Source organism: Macrobrachium nipponense, chromosome 18 (assembly GCF_015104395.2).
Source record: "Macrobrachium nipponense isolate FS-2020 chromosome 18, ASM1510439v2, whole genome shotgun sequence".
Classification (NCBI taxonomy): domain Eukaryota; kingdom Metazoa; phylum Arthropoda; class Malacostraca; order Decapoda; family Palaemonidae; genus Macrobrachium; species Macrobrachium nipponense.
In genome coordinates this window covers 20,563,686-20,586,637 of record NC_087211.1, presented here as the reverse complement: position 1 = coordinate 20,586,637, position 22,952 = coordinate 20,563,686, and the positions used below count along the sequence as shown (strand labels likewise).

The 22,952-nt window shown below is 37.4% G+C and overlaps 1 protein-coding gene across 2 annotated transcripts in view; it reads right to left on the bottom strand.

Annotated features, from left to right (window-relative positions):
- The window catches only part of LOC135196910 (uncharacterized), a 174,059-nt gene that overhangs the window by 5,016 nt on the left and 146,091 nt on the right, over nt 1–22,952 (bottom strand). For both annotated transcript variants that reach the window (XM_064223726.1, XM_064223725.1), the window contains one exon: nt 13,179–13,402. In XM_064223726.1, the coding sequence (XP_064079796.1) occupies nt 13,251–13,402 (152 nt within the window). In that variant the 3' untranslated portion in view covers nt 13,179–13,250. The remainder of the gene's footprint in view (nt 1–13,178; nt 13,403–22,952) is intronic.

Genomic DNA, 22,952 nt, shown 5'->3' with positions numbered 1-22,952 from the left:
GAATAATACCAGGCATGACACCACTCAGGTAGAAGCCAATCAAGAGGCTCCCATTAATATTCCCTGCCTGAGAAGGTCCGTAAGACTCGAAAACGCTCGCCATATGAATCACCTTCCCAGGGACCAATGAAAACTCATCCTGCTCCAGGGGTTCTCCAGACCATACTCGAAAGCCAGCACCAACAGGATATAAGAAGAAGGACTCGCCACTGGAATTCAGCCCCTCAGCAGTCATCGCTGGAAAATGTACTGTAGATTTGGACAAAACACTTTTGCAGTGTTTCTTGAGGATTCGCAATGTTCGTGTGTGTGTGTGTGTGTGTGAAAAACTTGTCTGTCAATTAGTTAAGTTCTGATGAAAAGTTCACATAACTCGAATCACGCAAGTTTGGGGTATTAGTGTATACTATATATACATGCAGACAATATATGGAACCAGCAATGATGTTGCAAACCATGTGGTATAGAGGCAAATCTTAGAATTCTTGCAAAAATGAAACAGAAAAAAATGGTGCAATCACCTTAGGTAAACTCATAAAAACTGTTTTTATACTTTAAATGAACAATGACTTTCTAGTCTGAGGTACAGATACAGTGCAATTACAGTTCTAACCACAGATCTTAGCATTTCAGAGGATGTGCTCACAACATAAAACCAAATGACTTCAATAAAATTCATTTAAGGAACTGTTTTTATACGTTTCATTGATGATTTGCAGTAGTATGATTGCCCATTTTGAAAAAACAAGTGCAATTATACTTTATTTAAGCAAACATCTTGGAATTTTTGAGCACGTGATTGCCAGATGAGCTAAGCGACACTCAATGTTAAAAAATTACTTTAACCCTTACTGGACATTTAAATATATTGATATGCAGTTCCTCAGGCTGGGTAAACTTTGAGGTAGTCCAATTTACGAAAAAAACACATCAATGGAAAGAGGAAAATACGCAAATGTACATAGTGAAAGAAAAAATTCTAAAAAATTTTCCCTACCTTCCACAATTTGTTTTTTCCTACGTCAAAATCCCTTTTACAACCCCTTGTGGGGCCTCTTTTACAAGACAATCATAAATTTTACCAACTTATATGTTTTTTCTAATAAATAATTTTATTTTGTAAAATTATAATTACTGCTCACACAATATCATAACAGTTAAGAAATAATCTAAGCATATTTGTTGAAAAATATTTACGTAAATTTACCTAGAACGAAGATACAGTAACTTTTTTTACTCTTACATGTTTTTTCTGATATTTCTTTGCACTTTTCTTTGTAAAATTACATTTACAACAGACATACTATCGTAAATGACAAGAACAAAAACCAACAGCAACCTCTTGGTATATTTACGAGCAAATTTACAAAAAGACGTTGTGAGACAAAGACTAATACATTCCCCCTTGAAGTTACAAGCAGAACTGAAGTCCTGAGACACCCGATTTGTGATTTTAGCCAGTACAAATGTTGCCATTAGTGAATTTATGGGCTATAAAAGTATTGGCACCTCTTTCCCCCCCGATTCTTTCGAAATTGATGGGGCTTAATATTGTTCATCTACAAGAACAATCCTTCCACCATCCCAAACCTGTTATTACTACTCCCAAGGATCAATCTGTCCTTTAAGGGCTAAAGAACAAATTAAAAAATTAAATTATCTGCACTTAAAATTCTGAACACACAAGCAAAAATAATTAGAATTTCATTTCTTGATAAACCAAAAATGCATTAATCCCATATATGGATTTTTCCAGAGCTTGATGACACGTCCAAAACATAACAAAATCTAATAAGTTGAGGTCTGTTAAGTTCAAGTGCCAGTGTATATTACATGACAGATCACTTTTAAACAAAAAAATCCATATAATGTGGTACTAAAATTTAAATCTACTGTGGGGCAAATGTTTCAAAATAAAGATCCTAAGATATTGCACATACCAACTATCATATATCATATAGAGAAACACTTCACTTAACAACATGCCTATTCAACAATCGCTTGGACTTGCAACCACCTCTCCAGCCAGTGGGTACTGCACGCAATACAAGAACTATACATGAAAACCACAAGTTCTGTAAGAAACTGTTATGAATAAAGTATGTCTGTTTACCTCTTCTTTATCCCTCACATTGTGTGTGGTTGTTTTATTCTAAGTTTTCATAATTAATATCCCTTAACCAAATGAAATCAACTTAATTTTGTTTATCAGTAAACATTGCGTTATACATTTATAAAAGGTTTCAACTTATGTTATACATTGCTTATGCTAAAGTAAGCAACTGTACATATAGAATTTCTTAAAATTTCATGTGCCATACCAATAACAATATTTCTTTTGTAACTTCTACGGACAGCCTTTCTTCTTTTTCTTTTTTTAAACTTTCAAACAGAAACTGCCACTCAGGCAGTTTTACAACCATTCCTGTGAGGGTGTGTGGAAATACAGCTGATCTCATGCCCTGCCACACCTATTCTGGTGGATAACTCAAGATGATGACAATGTATTTATTAGTCCTGGAATTTACAAACAAAACAAAAGCAATATAGATTAATCTTAAGAAATCACTTAAAAGTTAGTGTCAGAATATGATTTTCAGTAAATTTAATCATATAAAGTTATAAAAACAACAATTGTCTTTTTGTCTTAAAAAGTTGATGTGTAAGCCTAGCTAACTGGCTAGCCTGTGTGTATACACTTTCTTTCAGCATCAATAACTTGGGTGTTGTAATATCTCTCTCTCTCTCTCTCTCTCTCTCTCTCTCTCTCTCTCTCTCTCTCTCTCTCTCTCTCTCTCTCTCTCTCTCTCTCTCTCTCTCTCTCTCTCTCTCTCTCTTAAATAACCAACAATTTTATTGTTTGTGAATTTAAGTATTCATAACTTCATTGTCACTGTCTGAGTTATCCTCTGGAAGCAAAGGAGAGGAGGGGGGAAGGGGGAATGCTCACTTATTGAGCAATTCACTAACTAACCAAGTAGTAGAAAGAACTTAGTCTTAAAGAAATGAGTGTATACAACCAAATGAAAATACATGCAAAATGCCTCAAAATTTCAAAGGGTTTCTTTTGAAAGAATTCACAACCTAAAGTCTCTCAACAACTTATCATTTCAGTGCTACTAAATCACTGACTGAATTTAATTACAATTTTAACAACGAACAACAAAATATACAGTACTGGTAAGTGAATATTTTGCATTATCCTCCTATGGTTTACTTTTATCAGTTATGTCTCATTATAACATTTCACATTACATAATAAGTCTTAATACATAAACTGAAGGGAAATTTAAAGACAACTAATGCCTAGAATCTGTTTCTTTAATTGGTAGCTATGGAATTAACTGTCAATCATACTTTTATATGGATTTAATCAGAATTTATAAAAATGATAGTTATGATACAATAAAGTTTCATACATACTTACCTGGCAGATATATACATAGCTAAGACTCCGTCGTCCCCGACAGAAATTCAAATTTCACACCACTCGCTACAGGTAGGTCAGGTGATCTACCGGCCTGCCCTGGGCGGCAGGACTAGGAACCATTCCCGTTTTCTATCATATTTTCTCTCTTCCGCCTGTCTCCTGCGGGGAGGCTGGGTGGGCCATTAATCGTATATATCTGCCAGGTAAGTATGTATGAAACTTTATTGTATCATAACAATATCATTTTCATACAATCAACTTACCTGTCAGATATATACATAGCTGATTGGCACCCTTTGGTGGAGGGTAAGAGACAGCTACTTATGGAATAGACAGGTAAACAACATATGTTGTAGGTATAAATAAACCTTGGTTCCTACCTGATAGGTGGTAGACTTCGTGGGTGCTGCCCAGGAGTCTGCATCACCTCGAGAAACTTTAGCGAGATATATGATCTATGGCCAAGAGTTCTTGTGGGTCTGCCGATGGGGTCTTATCCGCTTACTCGGCAGAGCCTGAAAGGACTTTGTCAATGGGTGCTGATCCACTTATATGACAATACACCTTATGAAGGAGCACACAACCAATCCCGACCACCTGATCCTAACCACCGTGTTAGTATTAAAAATTGTTCCGAGTTATCCCCAAACTCTTCACAACAACCATAACTCAAAAACACATTACACGCACACACACAATTTAAAAAAAAAAAAATTTATACTAATCTATTAAGATATCACAAAAGTTCCTTACTGAACAATAGTGACTGGCCGCCAGTGTGACGTCTGCACTTTGTCAGCAGAAAGTCTAGAACATATCTAATAGACTGTATGTATAAATTAAGGATTGGTGTTAGCTCCTGTACCCAGTATCGTATCCGCTGACACGAAAGGACCTATAGAAAAACAATTCTCATAGGTCACACGAACATCTCTTAAGTAGTGAGATGCAAATACTGAGTTGCATCTACAAAATGTCGCTTCCAAGATGTTCTTTAGCGACATATTTTTATGAAACGAGAGAGATGTCGCTACTGCTCTTACTTCATGAGCTTTCACCTTTAGAAGTCGAAAAGCGTCGTCAGGACAGATCTTATGCGCATCTGTAATGACGCTTCTAACAAAGAACGCTAGAGCATTCTTGGACATCAGTCTTGTGGGGTATTTTACCGCGCACCAAAGACCTTGTGTCGAGCCCCCCATCTGTTGTTTTCTCTGAAGATAGAATTTCAGAGCTCTTACAGGACAAAGAGATCTTTCTGCCTCTCCCCCGACGAGACTCGATAAACCTTTAACCTCGAAGGTCCTAGGCCAGGGATTCGAGGGATTCTCGTTTTTAGCCAGAAATAAAGCTTTAAACGAGCAAATGGCCGAGTCCCCCTTAAATCCTACTTTATCCTCTAGAGCATGCAGTTCACTAACTCTTTTTGCTGTGGCTAAAGCTAATAGGAATAACATTTTCTAGTCAGGTCTCGAAAAGATGCCAGATGAGGAGGTTCGAACTTATCAGAGGAAAGGAATTTTAAAACTACATCAAGGTTCCAGCTAGGAGGAGCTGGCCCCGACGACTTCGTAGTCTCAAAGGATCTTATGAGATCGTGGAGATCCTTATTCTCTGTTAGATCTAGTCCTCTATTCCTGAAGACTGCAGAAAGCATACTTCTGTAACCCTTTATTGTGGGTACCGATAGATGCGAATCTTCCCTCAAGAATAATAAGAAATCAGTGATTTCCGTCACAGAGGTAGTGGAGGAGGACAACTTCTTAGACTTACACCACCTTCTAAAAACTTCCCACTTAGACTGATATACACGTCTAGTGGAAGCTCTGCGGGCTCTTGCAATCGCGCTTGCAACTTTGCGAGAAAACCCTCTCGCTCTGACAAGTCTTTCGATAGTCGAAAGGCAGTCAGAGCGAGAGCGGGGAGGTTTTGATGATACCTCTGGAAGTGTGGTTGTTTGAGACGATCCGTCCTTCTTGGGAGGGATCTGGGAAAATCTACTGTCCACTCCACCACCTCTGTGAACCAGTCTTGTGCTGGCCAAAAGGGGGCTATCAGGGTCATCCGTGTTCCTTCTGAAGCCATAAATTTCTTCAGAACTAGTCCCAGGATCTTGAACGGAGGAAAAGCGTAGACATCTACGTGAGACCAGTCTAGTAGGAAGGCGTCTACCATCAGAGCTCTGGGATCTTCTACCACCGAACAAAATACATCCAGTCTTTTGGAAAGTTATGTGGCGAAGAGATCCACATGGGGAGTCCCCCAAAGAGACCAGAGACTCTGACACACTTCTGAGTGTAGGGTCCACTCTGTGTGAAGGACCTGGTTCCTCCTGCTGAGCCTGTCCACCCTTACGTTTCTTACTCCCTGAATAAATCTCGTAAGCAAGGAGATATTCCTCTGGGAAGTCCAAAGCAGTAGGTCTCTTGCCAGTTCGTAAAGGAACAAGGAGTGGGTCCCTCCTTGTTTCCGAATGTAGGCCAACGCTGTGGTATTGTCCATATTTACTTGAACAACTTGGTTCGATACCAAAGTTTCTAGTCTCTTTAGAGCCAGATGTACGGCAAAGAGCTCCTTGCAGTTTATGTGCCAGGACACCTGCGCTGCTTCCCAGATGCCTGACACCTCTCTCGGGCCTAAAGTTGCTCCCCAACCTTTCTCCGACGCGTCGGACTATAACACTAGGTTTGGGTTCTGAACCTTCAGGGAGATTCCCTTGTTCTCCTTCAATGGGGGCAACCACCATTCCAAGTGCGGCTTCATCTCCACTGGAATGGGAAAGGCGTCTGCTAGATTTCCTGTCTTCCAACTCCAAGACCTCTTGAGAAAGAATTGAAGTGGACGAATATGCAGTCTTCCTAGAGGAAAGAACTGTTCGAGCGAGGAAAGGGTTCCCAGAAGGCTTAACCATTCCCTCGCCGACGTCTGTTCTTTCCTTAAGAAGAGAGAGACTTTCTCCAAGCCTCTCGCGAGTTTCTCTTGCGAAGGAAATACTCGAAAACCCCGAGAATCCATCTGAATCCCCAGATAGACTAAGTTCTGTCTGGGGGTCAGCTGCGACTTCTCGAGGTTCACGAGTAATCCCAACGACTTGATCAAGTTCATGGTCAGAATAAGGTCCTCCAAACACTGTCTCTCTGATCTGGCCCTGATGAGCCAGTCGTCCAGATACAGAGAGATATTCACCCCTTTTAGGTGAAGAAACCTTGCCACATTCTTCATCAGGCTTGTGAAGACCTGAGGAGCTGTGGACAGGCCGAAACACAAGGCCCTGAACTGAAAGATCCTTCCCTCCGCCATAAAACGGAGGTACTTCTTCGACGAAGGGTGAATCGGTATGTGGAAATAGGCGTCCTGGAGATCCAGAGACACCATTTAATCTCCTTGGTGTAAAGCTGAAAGGACTGAGGCCGAAGTCTCCATGGAGAACTTCTCCTTCTGAACAAATTTGTTCAGAGCGCTGACGTCCAGTACTGGTCTTCAGCCCCCCGAGGCTTTTGCAACCAGAAAAAGGCGATTGTAAAACCCCGGGGAGTTTTGATCCAGTACTAGTTCTATCGCTCTCTTGTCCCACATCTGATCCACCATTAGTCGAAGAGTATCCCTCAGTACAGGATCCCTGTATTTGGCTGACAGTTCCCGCAGAGTTGACGTTAGGGGAGGACTGTCGTGGAAAGGAATAAGGTATCCTTTCCTTATCATGGACAAAGATGAGGCGTCCGTGCCTATACGTGCCCAGGCTTCCGCAAATTCTAAGAGCCTGGCACCTACTGGTGTTTGGAGGAGAGAAGCATCATTTACCCTTTTTAAAGGGACGGAAGGCAGACCTACCTCTCTTCTCAGGAGCCTTCCTTCTTGAGGGTGCTCTGGAGGTAGGGCCTCCTCGAAAGGGCTGAACCGACGTACTCGGTCCTTTCTTTTCCACCGCAGTCGCAGGTCTCTTCTTCCTTGATGACTGGGTAAGAAGGTCTTGAGTCGCCTTCTCAGTTAATGATCGGGAAATGTCTTTCACTAACTGAAAAGGAAACAAAAAGTTCTATAAGGGAGAGTACAACAGTGCTGCTCTTTGAGAGTGGGAGACCGCTTTAGTCAAAAAAGCACTGAAGACTGTCCTCTTCTTAAGAAGTCCCGCTCCAAATAAAGAGGAGATTTCTAAAGAGCCATCTTGTACCGCCTTGTCGATACACGACAGTATACAAAGGAGAACTTCTGGGTCGAGTCCTTCTGAATCATGGGCCTTCTTGGACATCACCCAAGGGACCAATCTAAGAAGTTGAAAACTTCCAATACATGGAAGAGTCCCTTGAGGAGATGATCCAGTTCTGAAATGCCCCAAGTCACACGGGCAGAGTTCAATCCTTGTCTTCTCGACGCATCGACTAACGTCGAAAAGTCCGCTTCAGCCGAAGACGGAAGAGAAAGGCCCATATTCTTTCCCGTCTGATACCAAATGCCCCGTTTTCCAGCGAGACCATGCAGAAGACCGTCCTGACCAGCTCCTTCTTCGAATCCATCCACGAATTCAAAGACTGAAGAGCCCTCTTCATAGAAATGGTGGGTGTCATTCTCAGAAAAGACGAAGACTTCTTCGCCTTTGCGCTCGAAAACAGAGAGCACGGAGAAGGAGGAGCGGCAGGGGTTAAAGCATCTCCATATTCTTCAAGAAGCAGGGCTGTCAAGACTTTGTAGCTTGACAGTCCTTCTCTTCCACGATTCTTTGTCTTCTGAGTTCTCCTCCAACTCGGGGTCTAGAGGAGACTCCGTCGAAAATTCAGGACGTCTTTCCTCTGGGGGAGACAAACTCCTGATAGGAGAGGGACTAAGGGAGTGATAATCTCTCCTCTTCAAAGTTTGAGCTTTGTGAGAAGCTTCCCGCTTGGCTGGCGTCTCCTCATAAAAGGATGACGCCTCGCGCTTGGCTGACGCCTCGCGCTTGGCTGACTCCTCACGTCTGGATGACGCCTCGCGCCTGGAAGACGTCTCGCACTCAACTGGCGTCCTGGCTGGCGCCAAAAACTTGGCTGGCGCCTCGTGCTTAGATGACGCTTCACGTCCGGAATGAGTCCTGGCTGGAGTCTCGCATCTGGCTGATTCCATGCCTCTGTATGACGCCTCGCGCCTGGAAGACGCCTCACGTCTAGCTGGCGTCACGTCTTGCACTTCGTGTCTGGTATATGCCTCTCTCAATCTCGATCTAGACAGAAAAACTTCTTCAACATGTTTGGAAGACGAAGCTTCATGTCTGAAAGACGCCTCGCGTTTGGCAGGAGAGAGAGGACGAGACTTCTTGATCGGAAGAGAAACGTCCTTCTTACGAGGAGGATCTCTAGCCAAAACTCCCACCAATGAGGCTAGCTGTTCTTGGACAGCAAGAAGAATTTTCCTTGAAGCTTCTCCCACGTCTTCTTCAATGGGAGGAGAAGGAGAATTCGCAGGCGAGCGATCCGCTACGTCCATGTAGGGAGATGTTGATGCAACCTTCGCCTTTTTGATTGAAGAGGGAGCTTGATCTGAGAAGCGCTCTGGGCTTGAATTCAAATCAGGTTCTCTACAATGCCTTTTCAGTGGCCTGGAAAGGTCCGAATCCTTCCACCCTCGTTTAGGTGAAGGAGAGGGAGAGGAAGAGAAACACTCTTGCAGGATGCTTTTTCTAAAGCGGTCCTGAGCAGCCTGAAGCGAAACAGAGCCTGCTGAAGGGACGTCTGACCCTTGGGGATTCCCCACGACCTCCTTAAGGCTTTCGATTTTCCTTCTCTGGGCATGGGAGCTATGAAGCGGTCTAGGCCTGGGAGCGTCGCAGAGACGATCAAACGCCCCCTCCACAACACTGGGAGCACTCACTTCACTAAACACTTCACTTTCACTATCCTTACCTTGTAAGACCGCCATTTTGGACTTCATCTTAGAGATAGTAGCCTTCAGATCGGCGATTTCAGAGGCCGATTCTGAAAGTAAAGCTTGTGAATGATTCGACACAGAGGGAGAATCATAATCATTAAGGTTAGAGATAGGGTCAATAAAAGGCTCAATAGGCCTTGTACTCACACTCTTCAAACGTCTAACTCTATCCCTCTCTAACTTCCTCAAATAAGAAGTTAGAGTCTTCCATTCTTCTGCATTCAACCCCTCACATTCATGACAGGTATTAGTAGAAGAACATTCAAACCCCCTACATTTACGACATACAGTGTGAGGATCAACCGAAGCCTTCGGTATCCTCACCTTGCAGCCTACATCACACATTCTCACACTCACATTTGAGTCAGACATACTGAGAAAAATCCAAAAAGCAAGTCCAAATTCAGTCCACAGTGGCGAATGCCAAAAACCACGATCCAGATACGTCACCAAAAAGCCGAGAAACGATGATCAAAAGGTTGAAATAAGAATCTAAGTCAGGAGGAAGTAACAACAATGTTGATACCACCGGCGACAGAGAAAATATGATAGAAAACGGGAATGGTTCCTAGTCCTGCCGCCCAGGGCAGGCCGGTAGATCACCTGACCTACCTGTAGCGAGTGGCGTGAAATTTGAATTTCTGTCGGGGACGACGGAGTCTTAGCTATGTATATATCTGACAGGTAAGTTGATTGTATGAAAATAATTTAATTTTTGTTGAAATTACTTATTTTTTCAATAAGCTGTAAACCCATTTCCCATAGTTCCCATTTTATCTATGATGATAGGGAGTTGTAGGAAAAGTATAGTGCAGGTGCAGTCAAATCCATTTTTTCTTGTCTGGTTAATCTTGCTGATAAGTGCAAGGCACAAAGAGGACAAAATTTCTATAAGGTAAATGTTTCTATTTTATTCTAAAGGGAACTCTGCGACAGTACAGTTGAACTGCAGTTTTCCTCAATTACAAATGTTTGAAATTATTCCTGAACTGGCAGCAAAAGAGCAGCCTTCCTATAGTAATCTTGTAGACCTCTGGACTCCAAAGTAACTCAGGAGTCCATTATCATCAAACAAGCTGAGAAAAGCCAAGGTGAAACCTAAAACAAGCAAAGGGCGTCAACAATCTTATCCAATGTGGTAGGGGTCGGCCTATGACCAAAGGTTCTCACACTGCAAGAAACGTCTTGACAGGCCAGCGTCGCCAACCATGGACAGGTGACTCAATAACAATAATTACCTGCAGCGTTGGTAGCGCTGGCAGTTAAAATTTTAACTAAGTGTTGGTAATTTTTGTGGGGTGTTGTTCGGGCTGGTCAGGTGACCAGGGCTAATTCAGGTGTTCAGGTGGTATATTGCAATATTATTGCTTCCATGTGAAAAATCAAACATTTCTACATGATTTAGGTAAACTACAAACTCCCCAAACCTAATAATTATATTTTTCATGATTATTTCCAAAAAATATCTATGATTTTTCTTAAAAATTTCACATTCATCACATCGTTTTTATTTCTAAGCCTTGTAAAGATGTTCTAATTGCTTTAGGAAATAATTCGATCATTGGCCAACAATATAACACTAACCAGAAGCATATATGAGTTATAATAGTTCAGATGTACCGAATGTTACCAAAAAAACTTTTCCATGCGCATGTTCTTTTCAACCCAGAGGAAAAGTTGTGTACCTTACACCCTTATATTTTCGGCCTGTGCACAAGAGGGTTAAGAAAGAAAAGTAGATTAATAAATAAATACTAGATAAAAATGTATTAAAGTGCAAGGAAAATACTACTAGGGTAGTACTGCACTGTATCTTTGCTTGAACTTCAGAAGTTCCAATTACGCAACATCCTGTAAGAAGCTGTTCCACAGTCCAACAGTGAGAGACCTCTGGAACTGAGAAGTTCAACAGTGAGGCACATTTATTGCATATTGGTGCTGCTGTTTAGCGAATCTGGTTGCTCTCAGCAGATAAATGGGATCAGGGATCAATTGTGAATGTGAAAGATCTCTGTAGAAAGATAACGGATGAAAAAGTGACAAACAAGACCATCCGTTGATGGTCCAAGTCATAACTACTACTATGAAGAGGAAACAGAAAGAGCCACACTGAAGAACAGTATTCTAATAAAGGAAGCACAAACTATCTAAAACTGGTTGCACTGACTTTATCACTGTTCTAAATATATGAGGCCTCACAAACAATACCTAACTTTCATGTAGCATTTGCTGAAACTTTCATTAGATGTTTCTCAATAGTTATATGCAAGTCAAAAATTACACCTAGAATAGTTAAAGCTTCAGACTCATTCAGCACAGTTCCATCCACATTAAGGGGAGGATGGGTGGCGGGGGGACCTGTACAAGATCTGCTAAACAATGGTTTTTTTTTTTACTGGAGTTCAGCCTCTTACCCCACTAACTACAACAGTCTCTGATCTGGTCCATGTCCTGATCAGAATGAGGGCAGCTTCTTTTCTCATAAGTGCAGCCTTTGCTACATCCACCTCATACATGTTGGATCCTTGGCATACTGTCCAATACTGTTTTCCAGGCCAACAACCATTTCATGTGTATGCATTAAAAATAGCAGTGGACCAAGAACACTAGCCTGTGGAACTCCAGACAAAATAGGTTTTAGTTCACTAAACATCTTGTCCACAGCAACTCACTGCTGCCTACCTGTAAGGAAATCTTGAAGTAATCCTAAAACAATATCCACCCACTCCAAGATTCTGAAGTTTATAAGTGCCTTGTGATATACTAATCAAAAGCAGCACTAAAATCTACGTATTTGAATTGCTCTGCACTCAAAACCCAAATCAAGGTCCCCTTGCCAATGGCAAGTCAAGTACCTGGGTGTCTTCCTTTGTGAATTACTGTTATCGTTCATGTTAAGGGAGGAGTTTAAATCAACTTCCAGTTTATCAACTGAGTACAACATAACAACTAAGTGTTAAGAACAAAAATACACAAAGCAGAAACCAAACAGTGCTATCAACAAAAGGAAGTTAATTATCCTATTCACTCTAAAGGCACATATGCCTACAAAATATCACGCACCAGAATAAATAAGCTAAAAATACTAATCATAAATAACTGTGCCGGCAATCTTCCAATACTAGATTAATTGCTTTAAATTAAAGAACATTAACTTAATTCAAAATAATCAATAATAAAAATATATAATAAATGGATACAAAGAAAAAACTTTGCAATAACAAAAAACGAAAAATCACAAGATTGACAGGTGACAACCAATGGACCTGACAGTGCATGCACAGTTCTCACCTAGCAAAGAACTATGTACAACATCCTTTTTCTATCTTAGAAGATTTTAAGACAATTGAAATGGGCACAAGTCAAAGGTCTGTCATGAAGCAAGGATATACAATTCTATAGGTTCTAATAAGCCATAAAGTTCTTTTCACTGAAATAAAAAATACTGCACAATACTTAGATCAGATATGAGAGATTTTAAAATAAGATACACAAATAATGTGAAAAGATGAATTTAAGATAACTACTTGCTTTTTAACTGTAAAAAGATGACTACAGACAGTAAAATGCTTTGCATATCAAATTCTCTTTCAAATGCATACAGAATGAGTGTAGTACCAGAAGTATATCTATTCAAATAATTCAGCAAACTCTTACTACTCTAAATATATTTACCTCTAAAAGACTGTATGCCTTTTAAAGCCAAGGATGAAACACAGCTCTGGATTTACATTACTTTTAGAGCTGTTCATAATACTAATAGCATCAAGATTATAGTTTAATCTTGTTTTCCATTCAAGATTCCACTGTAATTCCACTGTAAAGTCAAACATACAAAGAAAAAACTGACCTGAGTAAACATCCACCATTTACTGTGTAATAAGGAGTGATGTAAAAGCACTCTTGTCACTGCTACATGCTACTAATTGTGGTATACAGATTCGGCAATAACAAGCTGAAGAACCTCATTCACTAAATGACATCTTTCAGGGCCCAGCATCTCCTCTACTTCTCTAATGGACTTCTCTTCCACACACTGAGATTCCTCTTGTGCTTCATCTAAATGATGATATGCTGTAAAAACCTAAAGGTTAATTTCCTTTGCTTACAATATTTTCATGCTTAATGCAAACAAAAATACATGATGCCTCAAATCACCATAATTTGCTTTGTTTACAAGTAACAGTAAATTTCCCTAATATTGTGAATTTCACTTATAAATGCTGAGTTTGATAATAAATTTTTGTATTTAAAATTTTTATGTTTTCTTTTTCACAGTATAAGTACAGTAGTGCTTCAGGTTACGAAATTAATCAGTTCCGAAGCGGCCTTCGTAACCTGATTTTTTCGTATCTAGAACTACGTTTTACATGTAAATTGCCTAATTCGTTCCAAGCCCTACAAAAACACCACAGTACATTTTATAATAAAGCTAAATTTACTAATAAACAATGAAATACAAAATTTGGACCATTCATTACCTAACATAACCACGACTGTACCTGTAAAAAAAGTGTATTAGTGTACAGGGTACAAGAAATACTGTACTTACATGTATGTACATACATAGTAAAATAAGGAACCTTACCTTTCAAGTGAGGCGATGTCCGAAAGTGGCAACACAACCCTCTTCTTTCCGTGAACTTCAGCAACATTCTTGGGACCCATGACTAATAACGTAAGTAATTAAGTTCACACACAACACAATAAAGTAACTTACAGTACAATGAAAGCGAAATCACCAAGAAATTTATGTTAACAAACGTATTACAATAGCACCGCCGCAAAAAATGGTCAAGGAACGCCTTTATATAAAGGCATGATGGGACAGATACTGACCAATAGGAGAGCAGGATCTTACAGCGGTGACTAGCATCAGGAACCAATGGGAGAGTGGGAGGATGGTGGCGAATCTACTGAGATGGCGGCGCGCGAGTTTTGAAATTGTTCTCGGCGGCCCAGGCGAATCTTGGACTTTACCCTTTCGCAACCTGAATTATTTTCATATACAGAAGCAAAAAAATCTTTGTCTTTGCTTTCGTAACCTGGATTTTTCATACATAGGGACTTTCGTATGTAGAGGTATATTTTTTGTAGAGGTAGAAACATAGAGTGGCAATTGAGCTGTTTTCCTTCAATCTAATTGAAGTGAGTTAGAATCAGGGAAGTACTTAGACTTCTGAAATCAGGGAAATACTTAGACTTTTAAAGTTGTTGATGGAGTTATGCCCTTTAATTAATTTAATTACATATAAGATTATCTCACACCTGTTTTGATGAACTTAGTCTGACTTTCTACAATACTGGTAAGTTATTTAAGGGATCACTGTTGCCTTTAGAGTATTCAGTCATATTTTACCTGTGATGAAGGTTCAGGTGTCTGGTTGTTGTGAGGTAACAATTAATGATTGGTAAGTGTAGTAACCAGATACTTGGCACTTCGTCACAAGTATTAATGGTGCCCAGAGACCTGGGAAAACAGATTACATTATCACTCTAGTCTATACTATGGTGTTAAGGATATATTTTGTTAGGAGAGTGACCAAATAATTTTTGTTTTGCACTTATTGTATTGAATTGTTAGTTGATAACTCAGAGAAAATTGCTAAGTTCAAGGTTCAGGAATTTTTAGCAGTCCCTTCCATCCAAGTGTTATCTAAAACCACTCTGACTAAGGCACAGTGGAGCGCTTTAGCAGTGACATGTGGTGATTATGTGCCTACTAGCCCTTAAACGCCTATTGGACGTATTTTACGTCGAGATAAATTGTCTGTCGGGTGCCGATTGGACGTATTTTACGTCGACATATAAAAGTTTTTTTTTTAAATTTGCGGAAAAATACTTATAGGCCTACCAGCCGAAAACTTTTGAATCGCGCGCCTTGGGGGATGGTGGGAGTTCACGGATCAAGGTGTTGTTTTGTTTACAATCATTACTTAGGCGCACAAGCGCAAATTTCTTTCTTATCGCACTAAAAAGTATCAGTGACACATCAGAAATTATTTTGTCACTTTGACATAATTTTTGCACCATTTTAAATTAGCCGTTACATGGAGTATTATATATGAAAATGTGCACAATTTTAGGAAGAATACAACAAAAAATACTCATGATTGTAGCTTTTATCAGTTTTGAAATATTTTCATATAAATAACGATAAGTGCCAAAATTTCAACCTTCGGTCAACTTTGACTCTACCGAAATGGTAGAAAAACGCAATTGTAAGCTAAAACTCTTACATTCTAGTAATATTCAATCATTTACCTTCATTTTGAAACAAATTGGAAGTCTCTAGCACAATATTTCAATTTATGGTGAATTTATGAAAAAAACTTTTTCCTTACGTCCGCGTGGTAACTCTTCCGTATCAGTTTTGAAATATTTTCATATAAATAACGATAAGTGCCAAAATTTCAACCTTCGGTCAACTTTGACTCTACCGAAACGGTCGAAAAACGCTATTGTAAGCTAAAACTCTTACATTCTAGTAATATTCAATCATTTACCTTTATTTTGCAACAAATTGGAAGTTTCTAGCACAATATTTTGATTTATGGTGAATTTATGAAAAAAAAAACATTTTCCTTACGTCCGCACGGTAACTCTTCCGAAAAAATCATACATGCCATTGTCGTAATGTTCCCATCATTTTAAATTAGCCGTTACATAAAGTTTTATATATGAAAATGTGCGCAATTTCATGTAGAATACAACAAGAAATAATTTAAGGTTGTAGCTTTTCTCATTTTTGAAATATTTGCATATAAATCACGATAAATAGAAAAAAACCACATTCGGTCAACTTTGACTCTACTGAAATGGTCGAAAAACACAATTGTAAGCTAAAACTCTTACAGTCTAGTAATATTCAGTCGTTTATCTTAATTTTGAAACAAATTTAAAGTCTCTTACAAAATATTTTGATTTATGGTGAATTTAAAAAAAAAACTCCTTCCCTCTGCGGGCGGATTCTCCGCCACAAATATTCCGAGAATGAGGATTCTCCGCCGCAAATCTCCGAAATGTGTACGTCACATTCTCGGAATATTTGCTCCATTTCATATTAGGCATTTCATAGAGTTTTTATATATGAAAATGTGCACAATTTCATGTAGAATACAACAAAAAATAATTGAAGGTTGTAGCTTTTCTCATTTTTGAAGTATTTGCATATAAAAAAATATATAAAAAAAATTCTACATTCGGTCAACTTTAACTCCTCTGAAATGGTCAAAAACTGCAATTCTAAGCTAAAACTCTTACAGTATGGTAATATTCAATCATTTATCTTCATTTTGAAACAAATTGGAAGTCTCTAGAACAATATTTAGATTTATGGTAAATTTTTGAAAAAACAATTTTTTACGTCCGCACCTTACGAATTCATGCATCATTTTGTGATAATATTTTCTCTGTGTTGCTTTGATCGTTTTACAATGTCTTATGTACCAAAATGATCGCAATTTAGTGTACAATACAACAAAAAAATTAACTCGTTAGCTTTAACCGTTTTGCTCACAGCGCGATTTGAATACAATTATATATGAAATTTTGTTTTCGTGCTATCATATATCGCATTATTTATATATTATAATGATTTTTTTTTTCATTTCTGATGGTTGCATACTAAACTTCAGGCAATGACAAAACAAGGAGCAAAAAATGAACTCTTAATCTTGAAAACTAAGCGCGCTGTGATTTTTTGAAAAAATATTTTTTCCGCTTCGGCGCTCACTCTGAGACCCCCTCGGCATACAGGAGACAATTTTTATTATACCCCTTAGGCATTTAAGGGCTAGTATGGTGAAGGCACAAATAAGATGTATTGCTATGGAATCATTGATAGACTCTGGTAGAATAACTGATAATGATGAGTTAGAATTAGCTCAAGAGTTGATGAATGTAGCACGTCCTGATCTTATAAATAAGCAAGAAGAAAAGAAAGACAAAAGTGATGCAGAGTTAGAGCTTAGACGCATTGAAGTAGGAGAGAATTTGATTAAGCTGAAAATGCAAGCTGAAAAAAAGAGAAAAGACAAGGAGAAAAGAGAAAGAAGAGAGAGAAGAAAAAGCAACAGAAGAGGAAAGAGAAAGGATAAAAGAGGAAAGAGAAATTGCAAGACATGAAAGGGAGATGGAATTGGTAAGAGCTAGATCCACAATACCTGTGACACCGTCTAACCCTAATCAAGATAATCAAGACCCTGTACTTGATGTAGTAAGAGTACAGACGTTAATCCTTAAGTTTAGTGAAGAAGCTCCAGATGAGTTTTTTGATCACTTTGAGAAAGTGGCTTCAGGTATGAGATGGCCAGAAGATAAATGGTCAGTTTTGCTACAAAGTGTCTTAATTGGTAAAGGGAGAAGTGCTTATCTAGCCTTAACAGCTGATCAGTGTAAAGACTACAAGGTATCTAAACACAGTGCTACAAGTTGATCAGATGACCCCAGAGTGCTACAAGGAAAGATTCAGAAATTTAAGAAAAGATGAGTAGGAAACCTTCTTAGATTAGGCTTATAAAGTGAGAAGGTGTTTTAAACGTTGGTTAGAAGCTGCTAAAGTTAAAACTTTTGAGGAGTTAAAAGAATTACTTGTCCTTGAACAATATCTTGGGGGGAATTGCTGAACATATAAGAGCCTATTTGAGAGAGAGAGAGGTTAAGAAACTTGACAAAGCTGCTACACTGAGCGAAGATTACAATATAATTAGTAGCAAAATCAACACGCCCAGATTTTAAGATTTCAAATTTCTTAGTTATTTAGTGCTTATTGTGAAATCTAAACACACATTGTTGAAGTGTGTAACAGCGCCTTTTCTTTTTTGAAATATTGTGAATTGTGTGGTGAAATTTTTTTAACTAGCTGCAGCAGAAAGAAAATTGGTAACAAGGTAATGTGTTATTGTAAGAATTAGTTACAACTAATAGTTACAGTGGTTTGGGTGAAACTAGTATTTCAATTTTTACACATTGCAAATTTTTATGTTTTGTGTTTGTTTCATGTGAAGTGATTTTTGTGCATTTATCCATTTTCCTATTGATGTGTGTTTTTACTTTATATTCTGTGTGATTGATGCTTTTTACAATTTTGGTATTTTCCATATTTTTCTGTGATGTGTTTTCATTTGCATTCACAATTTAATCAACTTAATTATTTTGAATAATTAATCTTTGCACATTTAATTGAATCTAACACTTGTGAATTAATTTGCATTTACAGGCAGTCCCCGGGTTATGACGGATTTGGCTTACGACGTTCCAAGATTAAGGCGCTTTTCAATTATATTCATCAGAAATTATTTCAAGGGTTACGACGCCTAAAATGCTCATCTGGCTGAAGAAATATGACACCAAAAATGCAAAATAATCAATATTTCAAGGTTTTTTGATGAAAAATACAATAAGAATGCAGTTTACACAGTTTTGAATGCACCCAAAGCATTAAAAGTAAGGTTTTCTTATGGTTTTTGATGATGTTCCGGCTTACGACGATTTTCGGGTTACAACGCGTCTCAAGAACGGAACCCCCGTCGTAACCCGGGGACTGCCTGTACTTAGAATTCCTTACAAGTTTTATTGTCATTTAACACTTGTGAATTAATTTCCAAATTTTAATTAATACTTAAAACTATTGAATTTCGATTAATTAATCAATTTTCTTGAATTTTAAGAGAAATTAATTTTGATTTAATGTTACTTAACCCTTTACTGCAGACTGGACGTATTTTACGTCGACATTTTTTGTCTCTCGTGTGCCGACTGGACGTATTTTAAGTCGACTTACAAAAGTTTTTTTTTAAATTCGCGGAAAAATACTTATAGGCCTACCAGCCTAAAACTTTTGAATTACGCGCCTTGGGGGATGCTGGGAGTTCACGGATCAAGGTGTTGTTTTGTTTACAATCGTTACGCAGGCGCGCAAGCGCGAATTTCTTTCTTGCCACACTAAAATGTATCTGTGACACATCTCGGAAATTATTTCGTCACTTTGACATAATTTTTGTACCATTGTAAATTAGCCGTTACATAAAGTATTATATGTGAAAATGTGCGTATTTTTATGTAGAATACAACAATAAAATACTCATGATTGTAGCTTTTATCAGTTTTGAGATATTTTCATATAATTAACGATAATTGCCAAAATTTCAACCTTCGGTCAACTTTGACTCTACCGAAATGGTCGAAAAACGCAATTGTAAGCTAAAACTCTTATATTTTAGTAATATTCAATCATTTACCTTAATTTTGCAACTAATTGGAAGTTTCTAGCACAATATTTTGATTTATGGTGAATTTGTGAAAAAACTTTTTCCTTACGTCCGCGCGGTAACTTCCGAAAAAAATCATACATGCGAATGTGGTAATGTTTGCACCATTTTAAAATTAACTGTTATATAAAGTTTTATATATGGAAATGTGCACAATTTCATGCACAATATAACTAAAAACAACCCATGGTTGTAGCTTTTATCAGTTTTGAGATATTTTCATATAAATAACAATAATTGCCAAAATTTCAACCTTCAGTTAACTTTTGACTCTACCGAAATGGTCGAAAAACGCAATTGTAAGCTAAAACGTTTATATTCTAGTAATATTCAAGCATTTACCTTCATTTTGCAACCAATTGGAAGTCTCTAGCACAGCATTTCGATTTATGGTGAATTTATGAAAAAAATAACATTTTCTTTACGTCCGCACGGTAACTCTTCCGAAAAAATCATACGTGCGATTGTGGTAATTTGTACCATTTTAAATTAGCCGTTACATAAAGTTTTATATATGAAAATGTGCGCAATTTTATGTAGAATACAACTAAAAATAATTGAAGGTTGTAGCTTTTCTCATTTTTGAAATATTTGCATATAAATCACGATAAATAGAAAAAAAACCACGTTCGGTCAACTTTTACTCTACCGAAATGGTCGAAAAACGCAATTGTAAGCTAAAACTCTTACAGTCTAGTAATATTCAGTCATTTATCTTCATCTTGAAACAAATTTGAAGTCTCTAGCAAATTATTTAGATTTATGGTGAATTTAAAAAAAAATCTTTCCTTCCCTCCGCGCGCGGATTCTCCGCCACAAATCTCCGAAATGCGTACGTACCATTCTCGGAATATTTGCTCCGTTTCATATTAGGCATTTCATAGAGTTTTATATATGAAAATGTGCGCAATTTCATGTAGAATAAAACGAAAAATATTTGAAGGTTGTAGCTTTTCTTATTTCCGAAATAATTGCATATAAAAAATATATATAAAAAAAAATTTGACATTCGGTCAACTTTAACTCGTCAGATATGGTCGAAAACTGCAATTGTAAGCTAATACTCTTACAGTATAGTAATATTCAATCATTTGTCTTCATTTTGAAAGAAATTGGAAGTCTCTAGGACAATATTTAGATTTATGGTGAATTTTTGAAAAAAATATTTGTTTATGTCCACGCATTACGAATTCATGCATTATTTTGTGATAATATTTTCTCTGTGTTGCTTTTATCGTTTTACAATGTGTTATATACCAAAATGATTGCAATTTAGTGTACATTACAACGAAAAAAAAGTAACTTGTTACCTTTAACCGTTTTGCGCTCAGCGCGATTTGAATACAATTATATATGAAATTTCGTTTTTGCGCTATCATATATCGCATTATTTATATATGATAATGATAATTTTTTTTCATTTCTGATGGTTGCATACTAAACTTCAGCCAATGACAAAAAAAAAGGAGCCAAAAATGAACTCTTAATCTTGAAAACTAAGCGCGCTGTGATTTTTTTAAAACAATATTTTTTCCGCTTCTGCGCTCACTCTGAAACACCTCCGGCACACGGTAGACAATTTTTTTTTTACCGCTTCGGCGTTTAAGGGTTAATTAATTCAAGAATTAATTAAACTTTGTTTTGCTTCCAATTAACGGTAAATTCCCTGATATTGTGAATTACACTTATAATTTTGAGTCTGGTAATTAATTTTTGTATGTAAAATTTTTGTGTTTTATTTTTTCACTAGTATACGTAAGTAATTATATTCATGTTTAGGTAGAAACATAAGAGTGGTAATTGAGCTGTTTTCCTTCAATTTAGTTGGTGAGTTAGAACCAGGGAAGTAGAAATCAGGGAAATACTTAGACTTTTAAAGTTGTTGATAGTGATGTCCATTAATTAATTTAATTACATAAGATTACCTCACACCTGTTTTAATGAACTTAGTCTGCTTTTCTGCAATACTGATAAATTGTTTGAGGAATCACTGTTGCCTTAAGAGTATTCAGTTGTATTTTACCTGTGATGAAGGTTCAGGTGTCTGGCTGTTGTGAGGTACTCATTTAGCTCTTAAACTCCAAAGCAGTATTTTAAAAATCGTCTCCCGTATGCCGGCGGTGTTCGCAAGTGAGTGCCGAACCAGAAAATTTTTTTTTTTTTTCAAAAAATCACAGCACGCTTCGTTTTCAAGATTAAGAGTTAATTTTTGGCTCCTTTTTTTGTCATTAACTGAAGTTTAGTATGCAACCATCAGAAATGAAAAAAATATCATTATCATATATAAATATTGGAATATCTGATAGCGCGAAATTTTTTTTATATATAATTGTATACAAATCGGGCGGTGAGCAAAACGGTTAAAGCTAACGAGTTAATTTTTTTCACTGTATTGTGCTTTAACGAGTTAATTTTTTTCACTGTATTGTACACTAAATTGCAATATTTTCGTATATAACACATTGTAAAACGATCAAGGCAACACAGAGAAAATATTATCACAAATTGATGCATGAATTCGTAATGCGCGGACGTAAAAAAAAGCCGTTTTCAAAAATGCACCATGAATAGAAATATTGTGCTAGAGACTTTCCGTTTGTTGCAAAATAAAGGTAATTCATTGAATATTACTACACTGTAAGTGTTGTAGCTTACAATTGTGTACTTCGACCATTTCGGTCAAGTTATAGTTGACCGAAAGACAAATTTTTTCTATTTATCGTTATTTATATGAAAATATTTCCAAACTGATAATAGCTACAACCATGAGTTGTTTTTAGTTGTATTCTATATGAAATTGCGCACATTTTCATATATAAAACTTTATGTCACGGCTAATTTAAAATGGTACAAACATTACGACAATCAGACAAAAAAATTTATGATTTTTTTCGGAAGAGTTACCGCGCGGACGCAAGATAAAAGTTTATTTCATAAATTCACTATAAATCGAAATATTGTGCTAGAGACTTAAATTTGTTGCAAAATAAAGGTAAATGATTGAATATTTCTAGAATGTAATAGTTTTAGCTCACAATTTAGTTTTTCCACCATTTCGGTCGAGTCAAAGTTGACCGAAGGTTGAAATTTTGGCACTTATCGTTATTTATATGAAAATATTTCAAAATTGATAAAAGCTACAACAATGGGTTGTTTTTAATTGTATTCTACATGAAATTGCACACATTTTCATATATAAAACTTTATGTAATGGCTAATTTAAAATGGTGCAAACATTATGACAATCGGACGAAAAAATTTATGCTTTTTTCGGAAGAGTTACCGCGAGGACGTAAGGAAAATGTTTTTTTTCATAAATTCACCATAAATCGAAATATTGTGCTAGAGACTTC